We start from the raw sequence: 23,377 nt of genomic DNA, 5'->3' as shown, positions 1-23,377 counted from the left end.
GAATATATTGGGGCTGGGACAGGGCTGGGGCCTAATGACCTGTATGAGATGAGTGTGCTGGGTGATGGTGGCTGCCTCTAGTCGTACAAGGGCATAGGTGTGATGGGAATCTTACTTGATTAAATGAACATATTTTCTTTTATTTTTTATTTTATTTTATTTTTTTGGCCGGGGCTGGGTTTGAACCCGCCACCTCCGGCATATGGGACCGGCGCCCTACTCCTTGAGCCACAGGTGCCGCCCAAATGAACATATTTTCTAAGGTCTTCCCTGTGCACTAGGGATGTAATGAAAATAGTCACGGTCCCTTTCTGAGAATGTCAGAAGAACAAGAGTCAAAAAAACAAGATAGAAGATACGGTGTAGCTGAGAAACCCCAGGGTTGTGTGAGCTCAGGTGAGACACTAAATCTGGCTTGAGGCATTACAGAAAGTTTGCTGAAGAGCTGACATCTGAGTGCCGAAGGTAGATGACTACCAGTTAGCAAGGCTAGAGTGAATGTAGTGATTATGCAGGAGAGTGGATAGAGTTTAGCCTCCTAGATGTCGACTTGGCCAGAGCACGAAGGCCGTATGTAGGACAGGAGCTTCCGGTGGCCTCAAGTTGAGCAAGTGAGAGACTTTGGAGAGGTCGGACCCAGAGAAGACAAGGATAACTAGAACGCCTGCTACTGGAACAGCCCCGTTTGGTGCCTTGTGAGCGAGATCCTGAAGGTTCATTACGTGGAGAGTTCGAGTTCCTTAGGGAGTTGGCGCAGGGTCCTCACAGTGGCTGTCAGCAGTTGTAGACAACCGCTCCATCTCAAGGGTTCCAAGCAACCAGCCAAGCTCCAGCAGCGCCCCAACGGGCTCGCCGTGCTACCGCTCCGGAAGTGACGCACTGCCCCGCTGGCCGTGCGGAAGTGGCGATGGCGGAGCTGTACGTGAAGCCGGGTGAGCAGAGCCGGCGGTGTAGGGGCCGCAGGTCTTCGTTCGGGACTGGGGGCGGCTAAGGTGCGGAGTGTGGACCTTCTGTCTCCTTCAGCCCCAATATAACTCTCCGGTATCTCACCAGTCTCGTTTCACACATCCACCTCGGCAGGCAACAAGGAGCGCGGCTGGAACGATCCGCCACAGTTTTCATATGGGCTGCAGACCCAGGCTGGTGGGCCCAAGCGCACACCGCTCACCAAGAGGGTCGCCGCTCCCCAGGATGGATCTCCCAGAGGTGCGTGGGAACCCTGTGCGCGGTGACTGGCGGAGAATGGGTGGTGTCAAGAATAAGCATGTATCAAAGCCTTTCAGGACTCCCTGAGAGAGACTGGGGCCCAGTAAGGGGAGAGCAGGCACTTTTCCGAGCCCCCTCTCTGCTGCTCAAGTTAATAAATAGTATGTTGGTTTAAAAAGACTTGCTATATTTTCACCCTCGGTGATCTCATACAGACCTATGGTTTTTAATAGTTTTCAGATTTTACTTACAACCTACATCTTTTCACACTACTCTATAGTGTTATATCTATTTGCCTATTTATTCTACCTCTTCGCTTGGGTATTTAAGAAGCATCTTAAGTGTTATTCATTCACTTATTTAATCACTGTTATTTACTGAGCACTGTTTGGGGGCGACCCACATAGCAATGAATGAGACAAAAAGGGTCTCTGCTTTCAGGGAGTCCCCTCTCAAGAACCCTAGAAAGACTGACAGATCAAACAATAGTAAGGGCTTCACAGATAAAACAGGGAGAGGTGATATTAACTGAGTAACTCAGTTAGCTGTCTTAGGGGCAGACATTTAAACCATGCCAAGGTCATGCTCAAAAGCTTTCCAAGCATAAGAAACAGCTAGTGCAAACGCCCTGAGTTAAGGACAAGTTTGGCCATTTTAGAGACTCTGGGAATACAGTGGCTAGCATAGTGAATTTTATAAACCAGAATATATAAAGTTGGAAGCCATCAAAAAGTTTAAAGAATGGCTAGGCACAGTGGTTCATGCCTGTAATCTCAGCACTCTGGGAGGCCAAGGCAGGAAGATTGCTTGATCCCAGGAGTTTTAAAGTTGCTGTGAGCTAGGCTGATGTCATGGCACTGTAGCCTGGGCTAGTATAGAGTGAGATGCTGTCTTAACAAAAAATAAAAAAGTTTAAAGTAGAAGAGGGCTACCTTTCTCCCTAATCATTTCCTAGGGCCTTAAGTGAGATGTGACACTCCCTCCCCAAGAGGCTCAGGTTCAGTTCTTTCAGTAGTCCTTGTTCCCCACACCCTTTCCACTGCAGAAGAATACAAAGCAGGGTTTCTTTTTTTTTAGGGACAAAGTCTCACTTTGTCACCCTCAGTGGAGTGCTGTAGCCTCACAGCTCACAGCAACCTCTAGCTCTTAAGCGTAAGTGATTCCCTTGCTTCAGCCTCCCAAGTAGCTGGGACCACAGGTGCCCACCACAACGCTCGGCTATTTTTTTGTTGCAATTTGGCCAGGGCTGGGTTCTACCCTCGGTATATGGGGCTGGTGCCCTACAAGGCAGAGTTTCTCAACCTCAGCACTATTAATGTTGGACCACATAATTCTTTGTTGTGGAAGAATTTCTTGTATCTTGTAGGATGTTTAGCAGTGTCTCTTCTGTCCTGTAGATGCCAATAGCACCCGCCCAGTGGTGAAAACCAAGTCTCTCCAAACCTTGGAGGGCAATCTTTCCACCTTGAGAACCACTTACAACTTAAAAAGATCATTGTGCCTGCAGGGTGGGAGACAAGATTTTAGGAAAGTGGAAAGACAAAACTGCTTTAGGGTATTACAGGAAGATGTAATTTAATGATTTGCACAAGGGTGGAAGTTTGGGTGGTAAGAACTGGATAGATAGGGGATATGTTTTTTTTTTTTTTTTTTTTTTTGTAGAGACAGAGTCTCACTGTACCGCCCTCGGGTAGAGTGCCGTGGCGTCACACGGCTCACAGCAACCTCCAACTCCTGGGCTTACGCGATTCTCTTGCCTCAGCCTCCCGAGCAGCTGGGACTACAGGCGCGTGCCACTACGCCCGGCTATTTTTTGGTTGCAGTGTGGCCGGGGCTGGGTTTGAACCCGCCACCCTCAGCATATGGGGCTGGCGCCCTACTCACTGAGCCACAGGCGCCGCCCAAGATAGAGGATATGTTATGGAGAAAGTCAGTAGAATGAGTAGACATAGGAGGCCTAAAGTTTTTTGCTTGATATGAGAAGACTAGGAGATAGAGATTTTGGGGAGTGGGGAAAAGCAAGCTGTTTTGGCCATGTTAAGTTTGGGGTGCTGTTTTGGGGAGAGGACTAGGCCAGAATCATAGAAATAAGTCACTATCATATGGATGGCGTTTGAATTTATTGGCTTGAGTGAAGCCGATAAAGCAAAGGAGACTGAGAAATGGCTATAGAAGACAGGAAAGAGTAAAATCTTGAATTATTAGTGATGAATGCTGCTGAGAGGTCAAGATAGAAACAAGGGCCCACTAGATTTGACAAATATTGCAATCAGTGGTAACTATAACAAGTCTGGAGTGGTAAGAACAGAAACTCAGCTGGAATGGGCCAAGAAGAGAATGTAAAAAGTAGTGACTATAAATTTCTCATTCAAGAAATTTTCCTGTCTGTGGCTCAGTTGGTAGGGCGCCGGCCCCATATACTGAGGGTGGCGGGTTCAAACCCGGCCCTGGCCAAACTGCAACCAAAAAATAGCCGGGCGTTGTGGCGGGCACCTGTAGTCCCAGCTACTCGGGAGGCTGAGGCAAGAGAATCGCTTAAGCCCAGGAGTTGGAGGTTGCTGTGAGCTGTGTGAGGCCACAGCACTCTACCGAGGGCCATAAAGTGACACTCTTGTCTCTACAAAAAAAAAAAAAAAAAATGAAAGAAATTTTCCTGTGAAGCAGACATAAGAAAGGAAGCAACATCTGAAGATGGAATATGAAGGAGTATTTTTTTTTTTTAGAGACAACAGACTTTTTTTTTTTTTTTGAGAGAGAGCCTCAAGCTGTCGCTCTGGGTAGAGTGCCGTGGCATCACAGCTCACAGCAACCTCCAACTTCAGGGCTCAAGCAATTCTCCTGCCTCCACCTCCCAAGTAGCTGGGACTATAGGTGCCCGTCACAATGCCCGGCTATATATATATATATTTTTTTTGGTTGCAGCTGTCATTGTTGTTTGGTGGGCCCAGGCTGGATTCGAACCTGCCAGCTCAGGTGTATGTGGCTGGCGCCTTACCCACTTGAGCCACAGACAGAGTCTTATTCTGTCACCCTTGGTAGAGTGCTATGGCATCACAGCTCACAGCAACATCCAGCTCTTGGGTGATTCTCTTGCCTCAGCTTCCCGAGTAGCTGGGACTACAGGTACCCGCCACAACACCTGGCTATTTTTTGTTGCAGTTTTGGCTAGAGCCAGGTTTGAACCTGCCACCCTTGGTATATGGGACCAGTGCCCTACTCACTGAGCCACAGGTGCCACCCATAAAGGAGTATTTTTGAAAGTATATCCTACAGCATGCTTGTAAGTTGATGGATTCAGTAGAGTGAGAATTTATAAGGTAAGAGAAAGGGCTAATTGCAGGAGGGAAGCCTAACAGATTGTAGAGACTGGGACGCAGAGTACAGCTGCAGAGGTGGCTTTTGATAGGAGCAGGAACCTTTCTTCTATTATAGGAGGAAGGAAAAGTGGCAATAGATGCAGTTGGGTTAATAGAAATGGGAAGAGGAGAAGGTTCCTGTTTACTGACATCTATTTTTCTCAATGAAATATGGGGCTGACTTAGAAATATACAGCAGGGAAACAAAGGAGAAGAATGTGGAAAAGTTTAGAAGAGATGAGAAAATACTGTAGAACCCCTGTAAGTTGACCACCGAAAGGACTATAACTGGTCAACATATGGAGGTAGTCAGCATAAGGAACTAAGTCTACTGTACTGAGACAGACATGTGGAGCGTGTCTGGTCTTTGAAAGAGGTCAACCTAAGGAGGTAATCCAACTATGGAGGTGCTATTGTATGTATAACAGTTGGGAGAGTGGAGAAACTAGGTAAAGTGTAGTAGTGTTTGATACCTTTAAATATCTGTGGCCATAAATTCATTAGCATGGTTCTGTTTTTCCTCCCAAGTGTAGGCAAATTTGCTTTAACCAGTTAAGTTGGACAATGGGAGGTTATAAAGGAGGTAAAAGTATTTATATAAGGGACTAATTTTAATGTACCATGAAGTCAAAATAGCTGAGCTAAAAGTAGGAGAGCTGATCAGATGGAGGTGATAGTGTTGTTAACAAGGCAGAGGGGAAGGAGAGAGGCTGAGGCATAAGAAAGTCATACGGAAGTCAAGTAGCTAAGAGGCCAAATTATTAGATGAATTAATCCTTATGAATGCTGACACCGAAAACTAAATTCTTGACTTTTCTCCATACTTCTCAGTGGTTCTCATTACCCAGGAGTCATCTTGACTACTTTTTTCCTCACCCCCAATCCACCAAGTACTGTTGCTACCTCCTCTTAAATAAATTTCAAGACTACTCCATTTTCCCTCATCCACTTTTACTCTAGTCCATGCCAGCATTCTCTTTCTTGGAGTACTCAATTAACTTCTCAGCTGGTGTCCCTACCTCCATCCTTGACCAGTTCTCATCAATTTTTTACAAAGCATGTATCTTTAAAAATGTCTGGTAATTACTTTCTTTGATATTAATAATCTTCAGCCACATGGGTCTCAATTCTGTCCCTTGATCAAAAGTCAATACTTTTCTTGCCTCTTAGGCACTGACCTTATCTCTATCTGGTACATATTCCTTCACTTCATACCTACGTCTATATCATTCATCATTTCTCAATAAAAACAGCTAAGTTTGTTTTTGCTACACATTAGCCTAGCAGCTATACTATATTCTTAATCCTCATGCAACTCTGAGATAAGTGCCATTATATATCCCCCTTTAGAGAAAAGGAACCCATGCTCAGAGGTTAAAAGTTAACTCACTGAAGGTCACAGTGGGTAAGCTGGGAAATACTTGTCACATCAGAAGGCTTTCCTTGAACACTTAAGTCTAAATAGATCCCCTGTTCATCTTTATTACATAATCTATTTTATTTCTTTGTAGCATATAACGTAATTTGGGAATTCTCTTGTGCTTTTTTTCCTCTAGAGATTATGTTTACTGAGGTCAGAAATCTAATCTGTCTGGTTTACTTCTTTGGTGCCTAGCACATTGCCTGGCATAAAGCAATGACTTCATAAATACAAATTTTTGAATGAGTTGTCCCAGAAGCCCTCTTTTAAAGGGGTGAATTTAACATTGAGCTTCTTACCTATTTAAGTCCATCTTGCTTGATCCTGCTTTTACCTTTTCATTCCCCACCTCAGAGACTTTTCCTGGCCCCCCGCCACTGGGGCCTCCACCTCCTTCAAGTAAGGTTCCCAGGCCCCCACCTGTGGGGAGTTGTCCTGCCTCTGGTATGGAGCCCACAAGTTTCCCAGTTGAGTCTGAGGCTCTGATGGAGGATGTGCTGAGACCTTTGGAACAGGCATTGGAGGATTGCCGTGGCCACACAAGGGTAAGCCCTGGGACACCAGAGGGTGGAGAGGGCTGCCATCCACAGCCAGATGTGGGCACGGCTCCAAAAGGCAGACTAGACCCTCTGACACTGTAGGCAATGGTTTTTAATCCTTTTAGTGATAGGCCCCTCCAGAATCTGCTAAGGCATTCCCAGGAAAATGAACACAAAATTTCAGGAAGGCTCACAGATTTCAGTAGAAGAGGCTTGTGGGAACTAGAGTTGAATTCAGTTCCCATTAGTGAACAGATAACAGCCTGATTTTCTGTACCTCCAAGCCATTCAGACCAGATCCTGCTAATTTTGTGCACAGGAAATTTACATTGTATTCATTCAGGGAGAAAGAAACCTCATGCATCTATAATGTTTCCTATGTTCTCTGGAGGGAAGGGATCTGAAGAATAGCTTAAGGGGAAGAAACAGGATGGCATGGTAATTTCACCTCTTTAGATTTTGGTTTCCTTATTTGTAAAGTAAGACTATAGGAAGCTTCTGAGGGTCTGAGCCCTGAAATTTAAGAACTATAGCCATATATGCATTTTGCTTGGGAGAAGATCCACAGGTTTCATCAGGTTCTCAGAGGGGTTTGCTAACTTATGGGTAAAGAATCAGAATTCTAAAGATTAGGTGTAAAGTTCTTAGGCCAGAGAAAACCGGTGTTTCCTAAATGGTGTTGCCTTCCCCTCCCCTTGTTGGGTTGGCAGCACTGAATTGGAAGGGGCTCTGTCTCTCAGAAGCAGGTATGTAATGACATCAACCGACGCCTGGCACTGCTGCAGCAACAGTGGGCTGGAGGGAAGTTGTCAATGCCTGTAAAGAAGAGGATGGCTCTACTGGTGCAAGGTATGGGTAGCTTCCCTGGTACAGCCTAAGTCCTTATCCTACCATGGGTGTCTGAGTGGGAACAGGTGCTGAGATTCTTTTGATTGCGAGGGGAAGCAGGGAGCTTTCTCTTTTATCCCAGGCTGCTTGCTTAACCCCTTTCTCTCCTCAGAACTTTCAGGCCACCAATGGGATGCAGCAGACGACATCCACCGCTCACTCATGGTTGACCATGTGACTGAGGTCAGCCAGTGGATGGTAGGAGTTAAAAGATTAATTGCTGAAAAGAGGACTCTGTCTTCAGAGGCGGCCAGCGAAGAGAAATCTGCAGCCACAACTGAGGAGAACCAGACCATACCAGGCTTCCAGCAGGCTCCATAATACTGTGGGTTCCTCAGACTCAACCTGACACCATCTCCTACACTTTGGTGTGGGAGGCCTTCTGACATTGGGCTCCCTCTTAACCACCAGGGAGGTTGTCTGTCCCATTTGGCCTGATTTACCTCTGTGGAAAAGGTCAGCTTGGCCCACAGGGAAGACTTGTTAACCATAACACACACAGTTCAATAAAAACATCTCAGTGGTGGGCTTTGGGTAGGTAGGAGATATGAACCCTTCCTTTGCCAAACTAGTTAGCCCTCTTTGGTGTCCCCGACTTCTCTGCTCTCTACACAGCCTACAAACCTCTGTTTTCTCCTCCATTTATCATGAAGGGCCTTGTTGGGCAAGACCAGATAGCTGCTTACCACTTTCCCTAATATTAGACTGAAAAGCACATCCCTCACTGGGCCGAACAGCCCTGTCTTTGGATGACTTTATTCCAGCATAAAATCAAGGAGACTCTTTTTTCAAAAAAAAAAAAAAAAAAAAAAGACTGTCCTGTTTGCAGTGTATCATCCTTGAGGTAAATAGGTGCCATGGGGATTAGAACCACATTGAGTGGGGGTTTTGCCATGTAAATTGAAGGATAAAAAGACCAGAATACCAAGATTTGGAATCGTATCTCTTTATCTGACTCACCAAATAAGAACCTGCCTCATTTTGGACCTCAGTGTGGGCCCTAACTTCTCTTCTAACCCTTTGGAAACTGTTAACAGAGCTGGGGAAAGGGGGCAGAGAGGGCCTTGATGGATATCATCTTGTGAGAAAGGTTACAGTGTTTTCAGTGTTGGAATAGGGGAACTGGTGGGAGGCAGAAAAGGCTTGGGGATGACTATAGGTGGGGGGCAGCACCTCTTTTCCAAAAGGAAGTGCTGCTGGGGAGGCTCAGTTCCAGGAAGGCTCCTTCCTGGAAAGACAGGAATAGCCTTTGGAAAAGGCCAGACTATTACTATTTATGATTTGGCAGCTCATAGTCTCAGGCTCTAATTGCTGCTAGAAGTGGGAGCTGGGAATGATTTGGGACCTCTGATCTTAACCAGGCCTGCTGTGGCCAAGGAGGGGAAATCCGCATTGAGAACACTGGAGCCAAGGCATTTCTTTGAATGTTTACTAAGCAGCCAGAAGGTGACATACTCCATCCTCCAGTCCCATCCCCTACGCATAGAATGCTAGGGGTTGGAAGAGTCCCTGCAGACCAAAGGGAAAGCAGAGCCAAAGGCTTGGCAAGATGCCCACTCCTATCCCTGGTCTAGCTGCCTCAGAATCATAGGAACCAACAAAACACTCCCTTCCAGATTACATGACGCCAGCTGGCCTGGATACCCCAGGAAGAGGGTGGTGGCAAGAGGCTGAGGGATCCCTCTATTAACTCCACACACGGTCATCAGCATTGGATTAGATGTCCATTTCAAATTGTGCGTCATCTGGGGAGAGAAAAGGCAGGATGAGTGGTTGCTAGTCTGGGAGTCTACAGGATGAACATCAGTACAGAAACCCCTTCTTGGAATTGAACCTCTGCTCAACTTCACGTGGGCATCTGAACTCAAAGGCTAGGGCAGTTTCTCCTTTCCTTACCGGGTATCTCTTCCTCTGTCTCCTGCTCCTTCAGCTCCTCCAGTTTGGAGGGTGGGGCTGTTGGAGGAGTTGTGACCCCGGGAATCTGAGGGAGGCAGCAGAGGGGTGTCCAGGCAATGTGTGAGTTCTTGCACTCCAGCAGGAACTTTCGGTCGTAGATGATCCTGGTGCCTGTCAAGAGGTAAGGGCTAAGGTAAGAGCCAAGAGCTTGAGTACAGAGGTGACTTGGGCACAAGACAAGCTTTTTGGGGATCAGGGGTGTCAAATTTCCCTGTGTATCAAAGGGCATCTGCTCTTGCAGCCCAGTTAGAATCTCAGCTGACAAGCCTTCACAGCACTTCTAGGCCTAACCATGATGTAACGAAACCATAAGACAGTGGGGCATATGGTTTTGGGAAACATCAGGTCTTGGCTCTAAGTGAAGCACCAACCTTGGAAGTTAAGTACTTGAAGATGCTGCTCTACTGCTCTGGAACTTACTTGCTTTGGTTCACAAGATGGGGCCTAGAAGTTTTTCAGCCTCACTTCCATCAAGAAGCTATTAGCAATTCTGACAGTTGTGCTGTCACCTGGGTTATCATCTGGGTGGAGCTGCATTCCCAGTGAAACATGGGGCATGCTGTTTTCCCAAGTTCTATAAAGCTCTGCCTAGCCCAGGGTAACTACAGTTATCTTCATTTTTTTTTGTAGAGACAGAGTTTTACTATTGCCCTCGGTAGAGTGCCGTGGCGTCACACAGCTCACAGCGACCTCCAACTCCTGGGCTTAGGCGATTCTCCTGCCTCAGCCTCCCGAGTAGCTGGGACTACAGGCGCCCGCCACAACGCCCGGCTATTTTTTTGTTGCAGTTTGGCCGGGGCTGGGTTTGAACCTGCCACCCTCGGTATATGGGGCCGGCGCCCTGCTCAATGAACCACAGGCACCGCCCTACAGTTATCTTCAAAAGGCCCAATCCTGTTCTCTATCCTCCCCTCTGCTTCCGCGTGGCAGGAACCCCTAGGTCGAGAACCCAGCAGCTCGTGATCCCAGGCTGCCTGCCCAACCAGTTGTCAGCCAGCTGCACATAAACGGAGCACCCTCCCCCAACTGCTCTAGCCTTTTTACAGGACCTAGTGTTTCCTGCTGAGGCCACACTAAGTTGAGGATATCGGCTCCTACACTCCGGCTGCAAAGTCGCGAGTGGTGGGAACGTGCGCGAGGCGTCTGGAACGTAGACCCCAGAGAAGGATTCCAGCCACATACCGGAAGCTAGACTTAGAGCCTTGTTATTACTTCAAGGTTTTTGGGAACTGAGTTTTGGCTTCAACCCCCTTCCCCAAAAGCAACAACCAGCAGAGAGGGGCCTGCACACGCGTCCAAGGCACGCAAATCCACACCCTCGCCCCACGATAGCACGCACGCGCAGGTGTGCTCGCAATTTGAGGACCCCAGCCCGGCCCGCTGACCTCCCGGGGTAGTGGCGTATAGCATGCCCCCCGGTGTGGTGCTGTAGCAGTCGGGCAGCCAGTCCCGACCCCCGGGAATCGGGGAGCTTGTAGACGTGGACATGGCGAGCTGGAGGAGCAGGAAGGTAACCAGCTGGTGCTAAAGTCCTGGACCGTAGCTCTGCCAGAGGCGGACTCAGCCGACCACGTGCAGCCACGGACAACACTAGGGGCGGGGCAACGTCACGCCCGGGGCGGGGCACGTCCTGTCATTCAACCCGGTGGTCCCGCCTTACCCACTAGCGGATAAGCCCAGGCTCTGAGAAAGCTTGACCCAGCACTGACCTCCAGCTCTTCTTGGCCTAGCATTGGCCGACCTGCCCCTGCGTGCTGCAGCATCTCAGCTATTTACTGTTTACAGCTGGTGCCAAGGGCAGGTGAGGTGGGGCAAGCGCTGCTGTTCAGTATTAATGCAACATTCCTGGCAACAGTTTCGGACAGTAAAGTATGGTTAGTAGCCAAAGTCACGCACCCTCTAAGAGGGGAAACCTGATTCCAGAGCTGTGCCCCTCAGCACAGTTGTGTACTGCCTTCCATAAACAGTGACAATACATAGGGTGATAGGCACTTTGATGACCTGGAGCACAGCAGGAAAGGGACATGTCAGGAAGGCCTGACCAGCTCTCTGAAGAAATGATCCCTGTACTAATTAAAGGATAAGTAGAAGTTGCAGGATAGCTACAGGTGGAGACATAACCAGTGGAAGGCAATCTCTGGGTCACAAGTTAACTATGGAAGGGTAGGGAGCTGGTAAGCAGGGCTTGGTCTTTAGCTTTATGAAAAGGAAGGTTGGAGAGAGTTTGGCCTTGGAGGTAAAATTTTTTGATGTAGGTGCCAAATGATAGGCTGGAGACATGGTGGGAGAGTAAGTACTATGTCTAGTATCTATGCACACTAAAAATCTTGACTTTATCTAGTTGCTCTCCGTTTGGCTTCCTCAAAATCAGTACTGCCTTACTCCCACCCCCCCAAACTAAGATTATTTAACCACATGCATAATTATCAGTATTACCTCAGCTCTGACTTCACCAGATTTTCCCTTAGCTCTGTTTTCTTTATTCATTTCGAAACATTTTGTATTTTATAAGTCAGTGCTTCTCAGACTTTAATGTGCACATAAATCATCTAGAGATGGTGTTAACATTAGAGTTCTGATATAGTAGGTCTACAGGGACATTCTGCATTTTTAATACAATCTCAGGTAATGCAGATGCTTCAAGTCCTCAGAATCACATTTCAGGTAGCAAAGAGTATGTATATATTTTGTTCCAAAAAAGGTTTCTGAGCCTCTTACAGAAGTGGTTGATGCCTAAATGAAGTGTTTTAGCAGTGCTGGGGGGTAAGGCTTGCAAGTAGATTGTAGACAGCCACTTCAGATAACCCAAATTTTACACCAGGTGAGGAAGTATTCTGATCATGAGAATGGGGAAGAGGATGGTGAGACTGAAGACACACACAGGCAGATCCCAGATTACGAACAAGCTAGGTTCTGTAGGTTTGATCTAAGTTGAATTTGTATGTAAGTTGAAACAGGTACATTTACATATTACCTGTAGTAGCCTCTGTAAGTGTGAGTCACATGTCAGTTGGATGTTTGTAACTCTGGGACTGTCTAATACCAGGTAGGCAAAAGGGCAGCAGCTATGGGGATGGACAGAAGTGGATGAGATTTTACATATATAAAGGAGAAAGAATAAGATGATTGATCATCTTACCATAAGGAATGGGTGAGGAAAGGAAAAAAGCTAGGATAATTCTTGATCTTTTGGCTGGGGAGTCTTGGTAGCTAGTAGTCCCAACTAATACAATAGGGAAAATAAGAAGAGGAGCATATTGCCGGTCTCAAGATCAGGGGGAGAATGCTCGGTTAGTGACTCCAATTTGGGTATAGGGAAATCCAAGTGAATGGGTTGAGATCACTGGGGAAAAGATACAGCATAAGAAGAGGCCTGGGTACATCAACATTTACTCAAAGGATAGTGAAGAAAGAGGATTCACCAAAAGAGATTGAGAAAGACCAGTTAGAAATAGGAGGACAAGGAGAGAAGTGTCAAAGATTTTCAGGAAGGATCAGTGTGGAAGTGAGGTCTTCCTTTCACTAATCGCAATTTCAAAACAGCAGCAGCAATTACTACTACTATAATCACTACTGCTTGCAGCTAACTTTTCTGGAGACAGTGTGCTATAAGCGCTGGGAACTAGTATTTGGCTTTAGAGAAAGTCTGATTTATCATCTATGCGACCTGAATGAAGGATATATCAGTGTGTATCAGAGGATCAATAGTATTTCCCTATTAGAACACAGAAGCTTAAATTAAGAAACTCCCAAAACAAAAAATATGATATGATTAAACCTATAAGGTCTCTGCTACTAGGCAAACTGCTCTGGACTCCTACCAATATTATTAAGATAAAACAGAAATGTTAAAAGTAATTACAAAATAGGTTTGTTGTCAGACCATTTAATTTATGATCTTGTTTTCCAAATTAGGTTTTGAAGCCCAGGCTTATGGCCTGTATTGGAGGTAGTCTTTTTTTTTTTTTTTTGTAGAGACAGAGCCTCACTTTATGGCCCTTGGTAGAGTGCCGTGGCCTCACACAGCTCACAGCAACCTCCAACTCCTGGGCTTAAGCGATTCTCTTGCCTTAGTCTCCTGAGTAGCTGGGACTACAGGCACCCGCCACAATGCCCGGCTATTTTTTGGTTGCAGTTTGGCCGGGGCCGGGTTTAAACCTGTCACCCTCGGTATATGGGGCCGGCGCCTTACCGACTGAGCCACAGGCGCCGCCCTGGAGGTAGTCTTAACACACAAGTTTTTGATACTTAAGACCACTCTCGCCCACTGCCTATCGGAGTGAAGGCGAAGGAAACTGTCTGTTGGCTAATGATAAATCATTGAGGATGAATAGAAAATGCAGCATTATCAGAGCCCTTCACCCTAGTATAGGGTCCACTGGGAAGACGTCACAATAAGCCACACTTCTTGGTTAAAGTGCTTCTTGCTAGTCAGAGAACAAGATGTTCAGCAGCTGTTTTCCTAGAGGCTTGTTTGCCTCTCCCTGGGTTTACAATGTGGTCCAAAGGTCTTAAACAGTTGATGGAACCACGTATACTAAGTACTCCTCTTTGTTTGGCTTGAAACTATACGTGTGCCCCTCTATAAACTAACTCAAAACTAAGGATCGTCCTCTTTTGCCCCAGTCTTGAAATGGAGGGGAGGATTTGGCCAGAATCTACATGAAAAGATGTTAACTGTAGTTTCAAGTCCTGAGATTTCTTACCTCTGGTTAGGAGAGGCTACCATTGGCTGTCCAACTCTTTTCTTCGGTCTGGTTAGCTGAGGTGATGGGATTTCCCCTTTGAGAGCAGGGACTGAAGGAAGTAGACTGGCCTATAAAAGGGTAAGTCAGCACACTGTAGCCACAATAGGTTTAAAGGGTCTTAAAACATCATCAATGATTTTATTGGTGGTGGAATTTTATTACATTGAACACTTTTTGAAATAAGTAGGTCCAGAAAGTTTATGATATAGTTTTATTCCTTGAAAGAGCTATTATTCTCATGGGGTTTGATCTGTGCCTTAGCAGGATGTTTCTCAATGTCTTGAGGGCCCAACTATGAATATACAAGGTTTTCTTCTACCTCCACTAAAGTCTCAAAATCAATAGAGGCCTTCACAACAGCAAGCTTTTGATTCCTTATCAGACCAATGCTAGGGGCTCTCAAACCTCAGCACTGTAAACATTCTAATGGCTTCCAATATTCCCATACCTTATATTCTCATGCACAAGAAGAAGAAAACCTACGTTAGAACTATAAGACTCTTTTGAGTTCACTTAAGTTCAATTTCATTTCCAGATGAGGTAAGTGAAGCCCAGAAAGGTGAAATGACTTGCCTATAGTCATAAAGCTTCAGGTAGCAGAAATAAAAATGAAGTTTAGGTTTCTGATTCTTGTTCCACTGTATTCATGCTGCCTCCCCCCATATCCCTTGTATATTTTGAAAGTAATTGAATTCTTACCTGAACTAGGTTTTATCCAATGTTGAGGTTGGTAAAATAGTAGTAAAGTAATGCCAGGAAGAGCCAGGCAGAGGAAAAAGAGATTACAGTAGGCAAAATAAGGTTGGGAGTAAGCTACTGGGATCCAAATAGAAAGAAAGGAGGGAAATGCTAATAAGAAGGAAAGGAGGACAGTATCCCAAAGAACTACTCCCAACTGCACAACTGCTACTGCTGTTTCTTCCCGATTCTCCTAAGAATTTCTCATAATTGCCTCTTTTCCCTTCATAAGTTTTAGTTCCTGACCTGAGATAAAATTTCTCATTCTGCTGTCCTCAAGGTAGAGAGTATGAATTTAAGGACTCCTCTAGATAATTAAAATGTACTGACAAGTCACCTTTTCATCTTACTGAATACTTAATATTATCCCTCAAGAGTGTATATTTTCATCAAGAGTGGTTTTATTCATATCACTAATTTTAGGTAATTTTTTTGGTTGTTAGTGGCTAAGTGGAAACAAGATACGTAGGTGATCCAACAGGATCTTTTGTACCCCTCTCCAAAGGTCAGGGGGTCCCTTGAGAATACTTGATGTGGTGATCAATCACTACAAAGCAATAGCTTCAACACCAATGACACTTCCAAATCGATTCAAAATAGATAATAAGAAATGAACTTTAACTTTTCTCATATGTAAGTTGATACAGAAGACAAAAGAACCAGTTTATATCTAACACAGAACAAACATGGTGTGTCTAATCTGATGGTGGCTTTAGGACCTGGGCAAGGAAAATTAAGAATTTCTATTGGCATGAGAATAGGAAAGTGCTGCTAGTATGCTTCTGTCCATAGTTACTACTCGTTTTCTGTGCATCATCCTTTGCTCTGATGTAAGTTTCAGTTTCTTGGCCAGGCACGATGGCTCATGCCTGTAATCCTAGCACTCTCTGGGAGGATGATGCGAGTAGATTGCCTGAGCTCAGGAGTTTGAGACCAGCCTGAGTAAGAGCAAGACACTGTCTCTGAAAAAATAGCCGGGCATTGTGGTGGGCACCTGTAGTCCCAGATACTTGGCAGGCTGAGACAAGAGGATCACTTGAGCCCAAGAGTTTAAGGTAGCTGTGAGCTATGATGCCACAGTACCCTACTGAGGGCGACAAAGTGAGACTGTCTCAAAGAAAAAACAAAAACGTTTCAGCTTCCCTATCAGCCCAAACATTTTCTTGTTTTCCTTTTTATGTTACCTATAGGTAAGACCAGGAATTTTAGCTATATTAAAACACAAATAAGCTGACGACTATACTTTTCAGTGGACTAACTTTTCCTTCTTTATTGTATCATATTCTTGGCATAGCCTATGGTTTGGCCAAAGCAAGCCATCCCAGTGTTTCTACGTTTAACTTGTAAAATATACGGCCTGTTCATACTTGGGGCTGTGGAATTAAGCCCAGAATAAGTAACATATTTATAAGCATTACTCAGCTGATTCAACCATACAACAGAATGAGAAGAGTCATCCCCCTGTTATGCCCCAACTCAAATAAAACTTAAAACACCTATAACCAAATAAAGCATTTAGATTAAAAAAACAACCCAAGAAGCACAAAAGGAACCTGAAGTTGCTGATTTGATTGTTCCTAAGTTTGTTTAGTGTCATCTGATTTAAATCCAATTATTCTTATTGTCAATCTCATGATCCATAAAGAGCAAAATTGATCAGTGGCCTGTCAGCTAAAGTTAGATAAGACACATTGCTAGGGCTTGACACTTTCTCACATGTAAAACAATATGGAAGACAAAAAAGTAACAAGAAATGTTTAATACAGAATAGATAGTCTTAAAAGTGCTTTTTCAAGGCAGTCTAAAATGGACTTTAAAGTGTAAAATGTGAGAAGCCTGTTAAAAATATCTTACTAATAATCTGGTTCATTATGATGTGGATAGGGTGATACCTGCATGACCACTGAAAGGATCACACCCCACTTCTAAACACTCTTCATCTTTTTATTGAATATTCTGGTAAATATTTCACATTAACACAGGCTACATTAATTAGAGCCACTATATGACAAGAAATTTACTCAACTTTTTCCTTTTAAGTATGTAAACAATTATACATGTATTTACCATCCTAAAAGGTTGAAACATGTAATCAACTAATTCTCTTTCTGCATACAAGTAGCATTCAGTATGTTTAGCCAGTACTAAGTTCATCTGATCTTAAGTTTAAAATGGCTAAACTAACCAGAGAACATAATCAGGTGGACAGGAATCAGTTTGTTCTTATACAATGGACAATCAAATTTCCATTGCTAAAACCTCAGAGAAAATTTCTTAGTTAGACAGAATTAAAAAAAAAAAAAAATCCCCAGGGTTCTTCCAAAGTCATAGGTTTCTCAAACAAGGCTAAAGAGTTAAGACCTTCTAACTTAGTTGACATATTTGAGATGCATGTTTCCAATATGAGGTGCCCACGTGCCAGGCCAAATCTGAAAAGGGGGAGGAAAAATTGGAATTTCTAATTAGGAATCTTTAGATATTTACAAATGAATATATAAATGCAATGGCAATTCACTGTTTCTGCCTACGAAGAATACATATACATGGCATCATCTTGATATTGAAAAATTTAATTCAGATTAAAATGGTTGGTTCATGACTTTTGATATTCAGGATTTGTACTACCCACAGAATTAAAAGAACAACATGACAAATCTGAAAAATAAAAAAGCGTTAAGCCCATTTTACCTGTTGGGCATCAGTGCATTCAGTAGAATTTTGAATAACTTTTATCATAGGGTTCCAAGCAGGATCTGGGTTGTGAAGTCCATTAAACAGTGGGCCTCCTGGAACATCAGCAAGCTGAGGATGAGAGGGTATTATGGTGCCTCCAAACATGGAAATGGGCAGTCCCTGAAACAGCAGGAAAAAAAAAGATTTAATCATAAATGATTCCATGATACCAGTTTAGACCTCTTTAATTTCCCTCATTCAAAGAACTCTAGGGCTAGGCATGGTGGCTCACACGGGAGGACTATTTGAGGCCTGGAGTTCAAGACAAGTCTGGGCAACATAGGAAGACCCATCTCTAAAAAATTTAAAAATTAGCTGGGCATGGAGGTATACGCCTATGGTCTGCTGAGGCAGGAGGATTGCTTGATCTCAGGAGTTTGAGGATACAGAGCTATAATGATGCCACTGTACTGTAGCCTGGGTAACAGAGTGAGACCCCACCTCTAAAATAAAGAAGTCTAGAGGCTCCTGAATATAGCATGGCACAGTGTTGAGAAGCAAAAAAGTGTTTGTCTGCATCCACAACATTTTTCTACAAGGAAGAAGAAAAAAACTAAATCCAGTATCAAATCATCAGGAAATTTTCCATATTCCATATTTTATTAAAACATTTAATCAAACTTCCCATATTTTAGTTTCAACTTTCCCATATTTTAGTTTCACTAATAAAGCATGTGCTAAGAAAAAAAGGGTAACTCTACATGATTACTGACAGCCATAATCTGGCTTTATGGCAGGCAGAAAGCTGTCAGAACAGACAAGAAGGCATCAAAGAGCTCACGGCCAACTGTTTTAGAGAGACAGAGGCCTCCCTCAAAGCTGTGGCAGAACACAAATCTCTCAGATGTTTTAAGAGGATAGGTACATCTTCAGGAAGGCTTAAGGACAAACTATTGTGGGCAATATTATCTACTCTTAAAATTGAGCAAAAGATATGGCAAAGTCACAGAAACAAAAGGGAGAATTATGTCAACAAAAATATTCCTTAACATGTGACTACATTGGCTGGCAAAGTGTCAAACAAGTTACAATGATGTTTGTCAACTCACTTTAGAAAAATCCACAAAACTGCTTGCCATAGGCTGATGAAAAATGTTAGAGGGGGCTACCATTCCAGAATCATCTCTCTCCATTGGTTGATGCTGGGAGAATGTGCTTGGGTCTGATAATTGTTGATGCATTGGATGGTTCCCTATCACAGACTGCGACCAACCTGACAAGCCTTCTAGAAAGAAGAATTGAAAACAGAGTTTGATATTTATTTAGATAAAATAATAAAACATTATCACTTTATACCTCTTTCATACTAAATGTGATCAAAATCTTTCCTCTTAAGAGGTCTGGGTACATTTATCACAGTCTTACAAGTTACAAAAAGTTCCCAGAAGACTCAAGATAACTCCTCTGAATATCCTACTCTACTTTGTCTTTCAAAAGTATTTTCTCAAAAGAACTCGAAGATTGCTTAAAAAGGAAATGACGCACACTTTGAATCTTTTGATTTCTGATCAACTCAATATATCATCCCAAATAACATTCCAGACTCTGGAATTGAACTCCTCATAAATGAAATACTCTTCCCTGACTGAACGTTAAACAGAGGAACTAAGTTTTGTTTGTTTGTTTGTTAAAAACTAAGTTTTAATGGCAACCTCACAACTTATCTGAGATATCCCTCTAGAGCGAGGGCAAGGTTATTGTACCTGACACAGCGTTGACACCAAATGACCAGATTCCACTGTGTCCAACAGGAGCAACAAAACTGGTCCCCACGGGGGCTTGTGCAACAGACCCTCCTTGCCGGATGCGGGCCAGTCTTTCTGTTCCAATCGGGGGAGGTATTTTTCGATCCTGACTGGCACTGCCTCCTTTTGGTTGGCCCAAAGTTGGTGGGGCAGAAGTGGCTGAAAGAGGTGAAGATGATCCCGAAGAAACAGATGGAATAGGAGAGTCACCTGGTGGCAAAATATTTCTCTATTGTTTTATTACGTATAAAAACTCTAACAATATGAGAAACCTTGTTGGAAAGATCTACTCCACAATTTAGGTTCTGTAGAGAAAAATTTCATTTTATAAGATCATTTGAATCAAAATATATAATTCTATACACATTATCCTAGACTACTTCTGCCTATATTTAGCATGAAACAAACAGTCTAAAACATTTTTTTCACAATTGAACTGAACAAGGATAGAAAGGAAACAGGCCACATTTACTTTTATCTAGCTTTACATGATCTTCTCAAAATGTGTATTGTCACATTTCAAATTAACTAAATGTGGCAATGTTCACACAGTTCTTAGCATATTATATGTAAAACAGTTGGTAGCCCTCTATACTCATTAGTTTTTTCCTTTCTACAGCCCTTTTTTTCCTCCTTAAAAAGGAAACATTAAATGTTAGCAAAAGATTATAGGTTAATTCAAAGCTTTGTTTCCTAATGGTACTCTTGGATAATTTGGGTAGTTTTCCAAAAAAGCTATTACTCACTACCTCCTGATGATCATAAATAAAAAAAAAAGAAATCCTGTTCAATTCCACATACTTTAGCTGCTCTAAATATTGAAATAATAAGTCAGAACAAAGGAAAACTTTTACTTATAAACAGCAATAATACAGTTTCATAAAATGAGAAATCATACTAAAACTGACCATATACATAAATTCTTCTTTTCAGATTTGAGAACTAATTTTACAACACTGCCCTCAAAGGGTCCTTTTGTAAAACTACTTGTAGTACCTCTTTTCTTGATCCAAGCCCCAGTGTAAACATTTCTGGCTTGGAATAGCTTGACACTTCTCAAGTTTTCCATGCTGCAAATGACTGATAAATTTGACATGACTACAATACAAACCTTCAGTATCTGCCTACCATCTAGTTTACTAATGTTAAAACACAGTGTTCCCTTAAATAAATGTTTAATAACTTATTTAAAACTCTTTGGGAAGAGTTCCTCCAGGATTCCTACATGAGTTTGAGGCGCTTGTCCAAGGATGGGGAGAAAAATGTTGTCTGTTGAAACTAGGAGTCCCAACAGGAGCTGGCCCTTGCAGGAAAACCCTCGTTCCTGGTATGCCGGAAAAACTTGCCAGAGGAGCAGAAGAGGAAGATTGGGAGCTGCCTGATGGGTCAATGGATGGTAACCCTGAAATAAAACATGTCCAAGACATCCAATTAGCCAAAGCTTTAAAATTAGAAGTTCAAGGTTTACTTATTTCCTTTTGAAAAGGAAGATAGCATGTAGCTCATTTTTGTAGATCACAGCAAATCTTTACATGATACTGCAGATGTAGAAAAGTGAACCCAATGTTTAAGAATGGCAGTCACCTGGAGTAGTGTTCTGGACAAATCACAAAAGCTTTTGAAGACATGAAATGAAAGCATGTTGTAACAAAGTGGTTAACAGTAACTTCTTTTGTGGTAAACCTCAAAGTACAACTTTACAAATTTTCATCTATATAACTATTGTCATTTCCTATGGAAGATGAGTAACAAGATCTACCAATGTTTCCTTCTTCATAAGGAGGAAAAGCATACTATTAAACTAAGGATAATTTCAGTCTTCTATCTGATTAAAAAAAAAAAGCAACAGTTACAGATTTTATCAAAGTTTCTATCTAGTTTGTATAAACCTAAACTTAGCCATTTTCTTAAATTCCATTGATTTCTCTGGAGAATGAATTAGGAAAATAGGACAAGGGTCTGGAAAAGCACTATAGGTGCTTATTTAGGAAAATGTTGTTAATAAAAGCATCAAAATCATCAAAACTTATCTCAAGCAGATCTCATTTTCAGACAGTTTGATTTCTCCCATCACTTGGATGTTTTGTCTCCCTTAAAAGAGACTCTATACTCATAACCTGCCACTCACTGTCCTCCCCACAACCATATTTCCACTTCTAAGCAACCACGCATCTATTTTCTGTCTCTCCAGATTTGCCTATTTTAGACATTTGGACAACTTGATGTGTTTTCTGCTTACTGTAGACTGTCATTATGGTCCTAGGCAACATGTGCCCTTTTCTGGGAGAAAAATTATATTTTCTATTGTTAACCAAAATATTGTTAGGACAACCTAAGGGTTCTGAGAATTCCGAATGTGGTTTTAAAAATTCTATAAAGTAGGGCGGCGCCTGTGGCTCAGTGAGTAGGGTGCCGGCCCCATATGCCGAGGGTGGCGGGTTCAAACCCAGCCCCGGCCAAACTGCAACAAAAAAATAGCCGGGCATTGTGGCGGGCGCCTGTAGTCCCAGCTACTCGGGAGGCTGAGGCGAGAGAATCGCTTAAGCCCAGGAGTTGGAGGTTGCTGTGAGCTGTGTGAGGCCATGGCACTCTACCGGGGGCCATAAAGTGAGACTCTGTCTCTACCAAAAAAAAAAAAAAAAAAAAAAAATTCTATAAAGTAGAAAAATAATCATTTCTGTAATAGCCTCTTACCAATATTTTTACAGTGAAATTTGTCAGTCTTTTGTAAAGATTTTAACAGCTACATTTTAGGCAAATAAATAGATGCCACATAATATATTTTTAATAGCTTTACTGAGATTTAATTCATAAACCATATAATTCACCCATTTATACAATTTAGTGACTTTTAGTATACTTATAGAGTATATTTATTGCCATCATCAATTTTAGAACACTTTCATTATCCTAAAAAGAAACTCTGTACCACTTAGCCTTTACCCTCTCCCTTCCCCCCTACAATAGGTAACCACTAATCTACTTTTTGGTTTCTATAGATTTGCTGAATCTGGACCTTTTTTTTTTTTTTTTTTGAGACAGAGTTTCACTATGTTGCCTCTGTAGAGTGCTGTAGCATCACAGCTCACTGCAACCTCAAATTCTTGGGCTTAAGCGATTCTCTTGCCTCAGTCTCCCAAGTAGCTGGGACTATAGGCGCACATCACAATGCCCAGCTATTTTTTTTTATGTGTGTGTGGGTGGGCGGGGGGACTGTAGCTGTCATTGTTGTTTGGCAGGCCTGGGCTGGGTTCGAACCCACCAGCTCCAGTGTATGTGGCTGGTGTTCTAACTACTGAGCCTAGGCGCCAACCCTATGAGTCTGGACATTTAATATAAATGGTACTATACAATATTTGGTCTTTTGTGACTGGTTTCTTTCACTTAGCAAAATGTTTTCTAAGTTCAACCTTATAGTATAAATTAGTATTTCTTTTTATTGCCAAATACAAAAAAAAATTCTGTTCTCTAGATATATCACATTTTGTTTATTTTCTTATCAGTTGATGGACAATGGGTTATTTACACATTTTGGCTAGTATGAATAATATAGCTATGAAATTTTGTTTACCAGCTTTTGTATAGATGTAGGTCTTCTCTTGTATAAACCTAGGAGTAGAATTACTAAATCACATGGTAACTCTACGTTTAACTTTTGGAGGAAATGTGAAACTGTTTTCCAAAGTGGCTATACCACATCACATTCCTACCCACAGCAAATAACGGTTTCAATATCTCCAGATTCTTCCCTATCTTCTTAAGTATTTATTTCTTACCTGAAAACTAGGAGAGTAAACTATATCCATGAAAGAAGAACATTACCATAAGAAACCACAGAAATGGGGCCAAATTAATTGATCCTGGGGCTTAGAAGGAAGGTCAAGGATAAATACTTTCCATCACAGCCCAGACACTTCACCCTGGAACTTCTCAAAATCTGTTCTAGTTTCCCAAAATGAAAAGTTATAATAGATGTCTATTTGTAGAAAAGAAAGAAAAAAATTTTAGAGAATATTTTGGATCTTAGATAATTTTATGCAGGCTTATA

The 23,377-nt window shown here is 42.8% G+C and overlaps 2 protein-coding genes across 13 annotated transcripts in view; one reads left to right on the top strand and one right to left on the bottom strand.

The window, feature by feature from the left end:
- Nucleotides 1-4: 4 nt before the first annotated feature.
- Nucleotides 5-8,677, top strand: SRA1 (steroid receptor RNA activator 1). 3 transcript variants are annotated; one of them, XM_053566486.1, is made up of 5 exons: nucleotides 5-932; nucleotides 1,054-1,206; nucleotides 6,337-6,527; nucleotides 7,262-7,370; nucleotides 7,522-8,677. In XM_053566486.1, exons 1-5 carry the CDS (start codon nucleotides 908-910, stop codon nucleotides 7,728-7,730), a joined length of 687 nt encoding a protein of 228 aa, XP_053422461.1. In that variant the 5' UTR covers nucleotides 5-907; the 3' UTR covers nucleotides 7,731-8,677. The 3 variants fall into 3 exon arrangements, with proteins under 3 accessions (XP_053422461.1, XP_053422463.1, XP_053422462.1); XM_053566488.1 differs by having other exon boundaries at nucleotides 15-932; nucleotides 1,081-1,206; XM_053566487.1 differs by having other exon boundaries at nucleotides 127-932; nucleotides 7,265-7,370.
- A 147-nt stretch (nucleotides 8,678-8,824) lies between these two features.
- ANKHD1 (ankyrin repeat and KH domain containing 1) overlaps nucleotides 8,825-23,377 on the bottom strand; it is a 170,632-nt gene continuing 156,079 nt past the window's right edge. For 4 of the 10 annotated variants that reach the window (XM_053566458.1, XM_053566460.1, XM_053566462.1 and 1 more), the window contains 7 exons: nucleotides 20,555-20,731; nucleotides 19,288-19,539; nucleotides 18,634-18,809; nucleotides 17,540-17,704; nucleotides 14,072-14,181; nucleotides 9,306-9,476; nucleotides 8,825-9,154 (listed from right to left, as the gene is read on the bottom strand). In XM_053566458.1, the coding sequence (XP_053422433.1) occupies nucleotides 9,151-9,154; nucleotides 9,306-9,476; nucleotides 14,072-14,181; nucleotides 17,540-17,704; nucleotides 18,634-18,809; nucleotides 19,288-19,539; nucleotides 20,555-20,731 (1,055 nt within the window). In that variant the 3' untranslated portion in view covers nucleotides 8,825-9,150. Of the gene's footprint in view, nucleotides 9,155-9,305; nucleotides 9,477-14,071; nucleotides 14,182-16,782; nucleotides 17,281-17,539; nucleotides 17,705-18,633; nucleotides 18,810-19,287; nucleotides 19,540-20,554; nucleotides 20,732-23,377 lie in introns of those variants that run through there. The other 6 variants (XM_053566463.1, XM_053566467.1, XM_053566464.1 and 3 more) reach the window with 4 other exon arrangements.

The sequence above is a fragment of the Nycticebus coucang genome, chromosome 17 (genome assembly GCF_027406575.1).
Source record: "Nycticebus coucang isolate mNycCou1 chromosome 17, mNycCou1.pri, whole genome shotgun sequence".
In the NCBI taxonomy this organism is placed as follows: domain Eukaryota; kingdom Metazoa; phylum Chordata; class Mammalia; order Primates; family Lorisidae; genus Nycticebus; species Nycticebus coucang.
Note: the sequence above shows the minus strand (reverse complement) of the source record. Positions and strands in the feature narration are given on the sequence as shown.

Coding starts and splice junctions, on each gene's coding strand:
- SRA1 (XM_053566486.1), top strand. CDS start 908: ATGGCGGAGCTGTACGTGAAGCCGG. Junction 933..1,053: donor GGAGCTGTACGTGAAGCCGG/GTGAGCAGAGCC, acceptor GTATCTCACCAG/TCTCGTTTCACACATCCACC. Junction 1,207..6,336: donor CCAGGATGGATCTCCCAGAG/GTGCGTGGGAAC, acceptor TCCCCACCTCAG/AGACTTTTCCTGGCCCCCCG.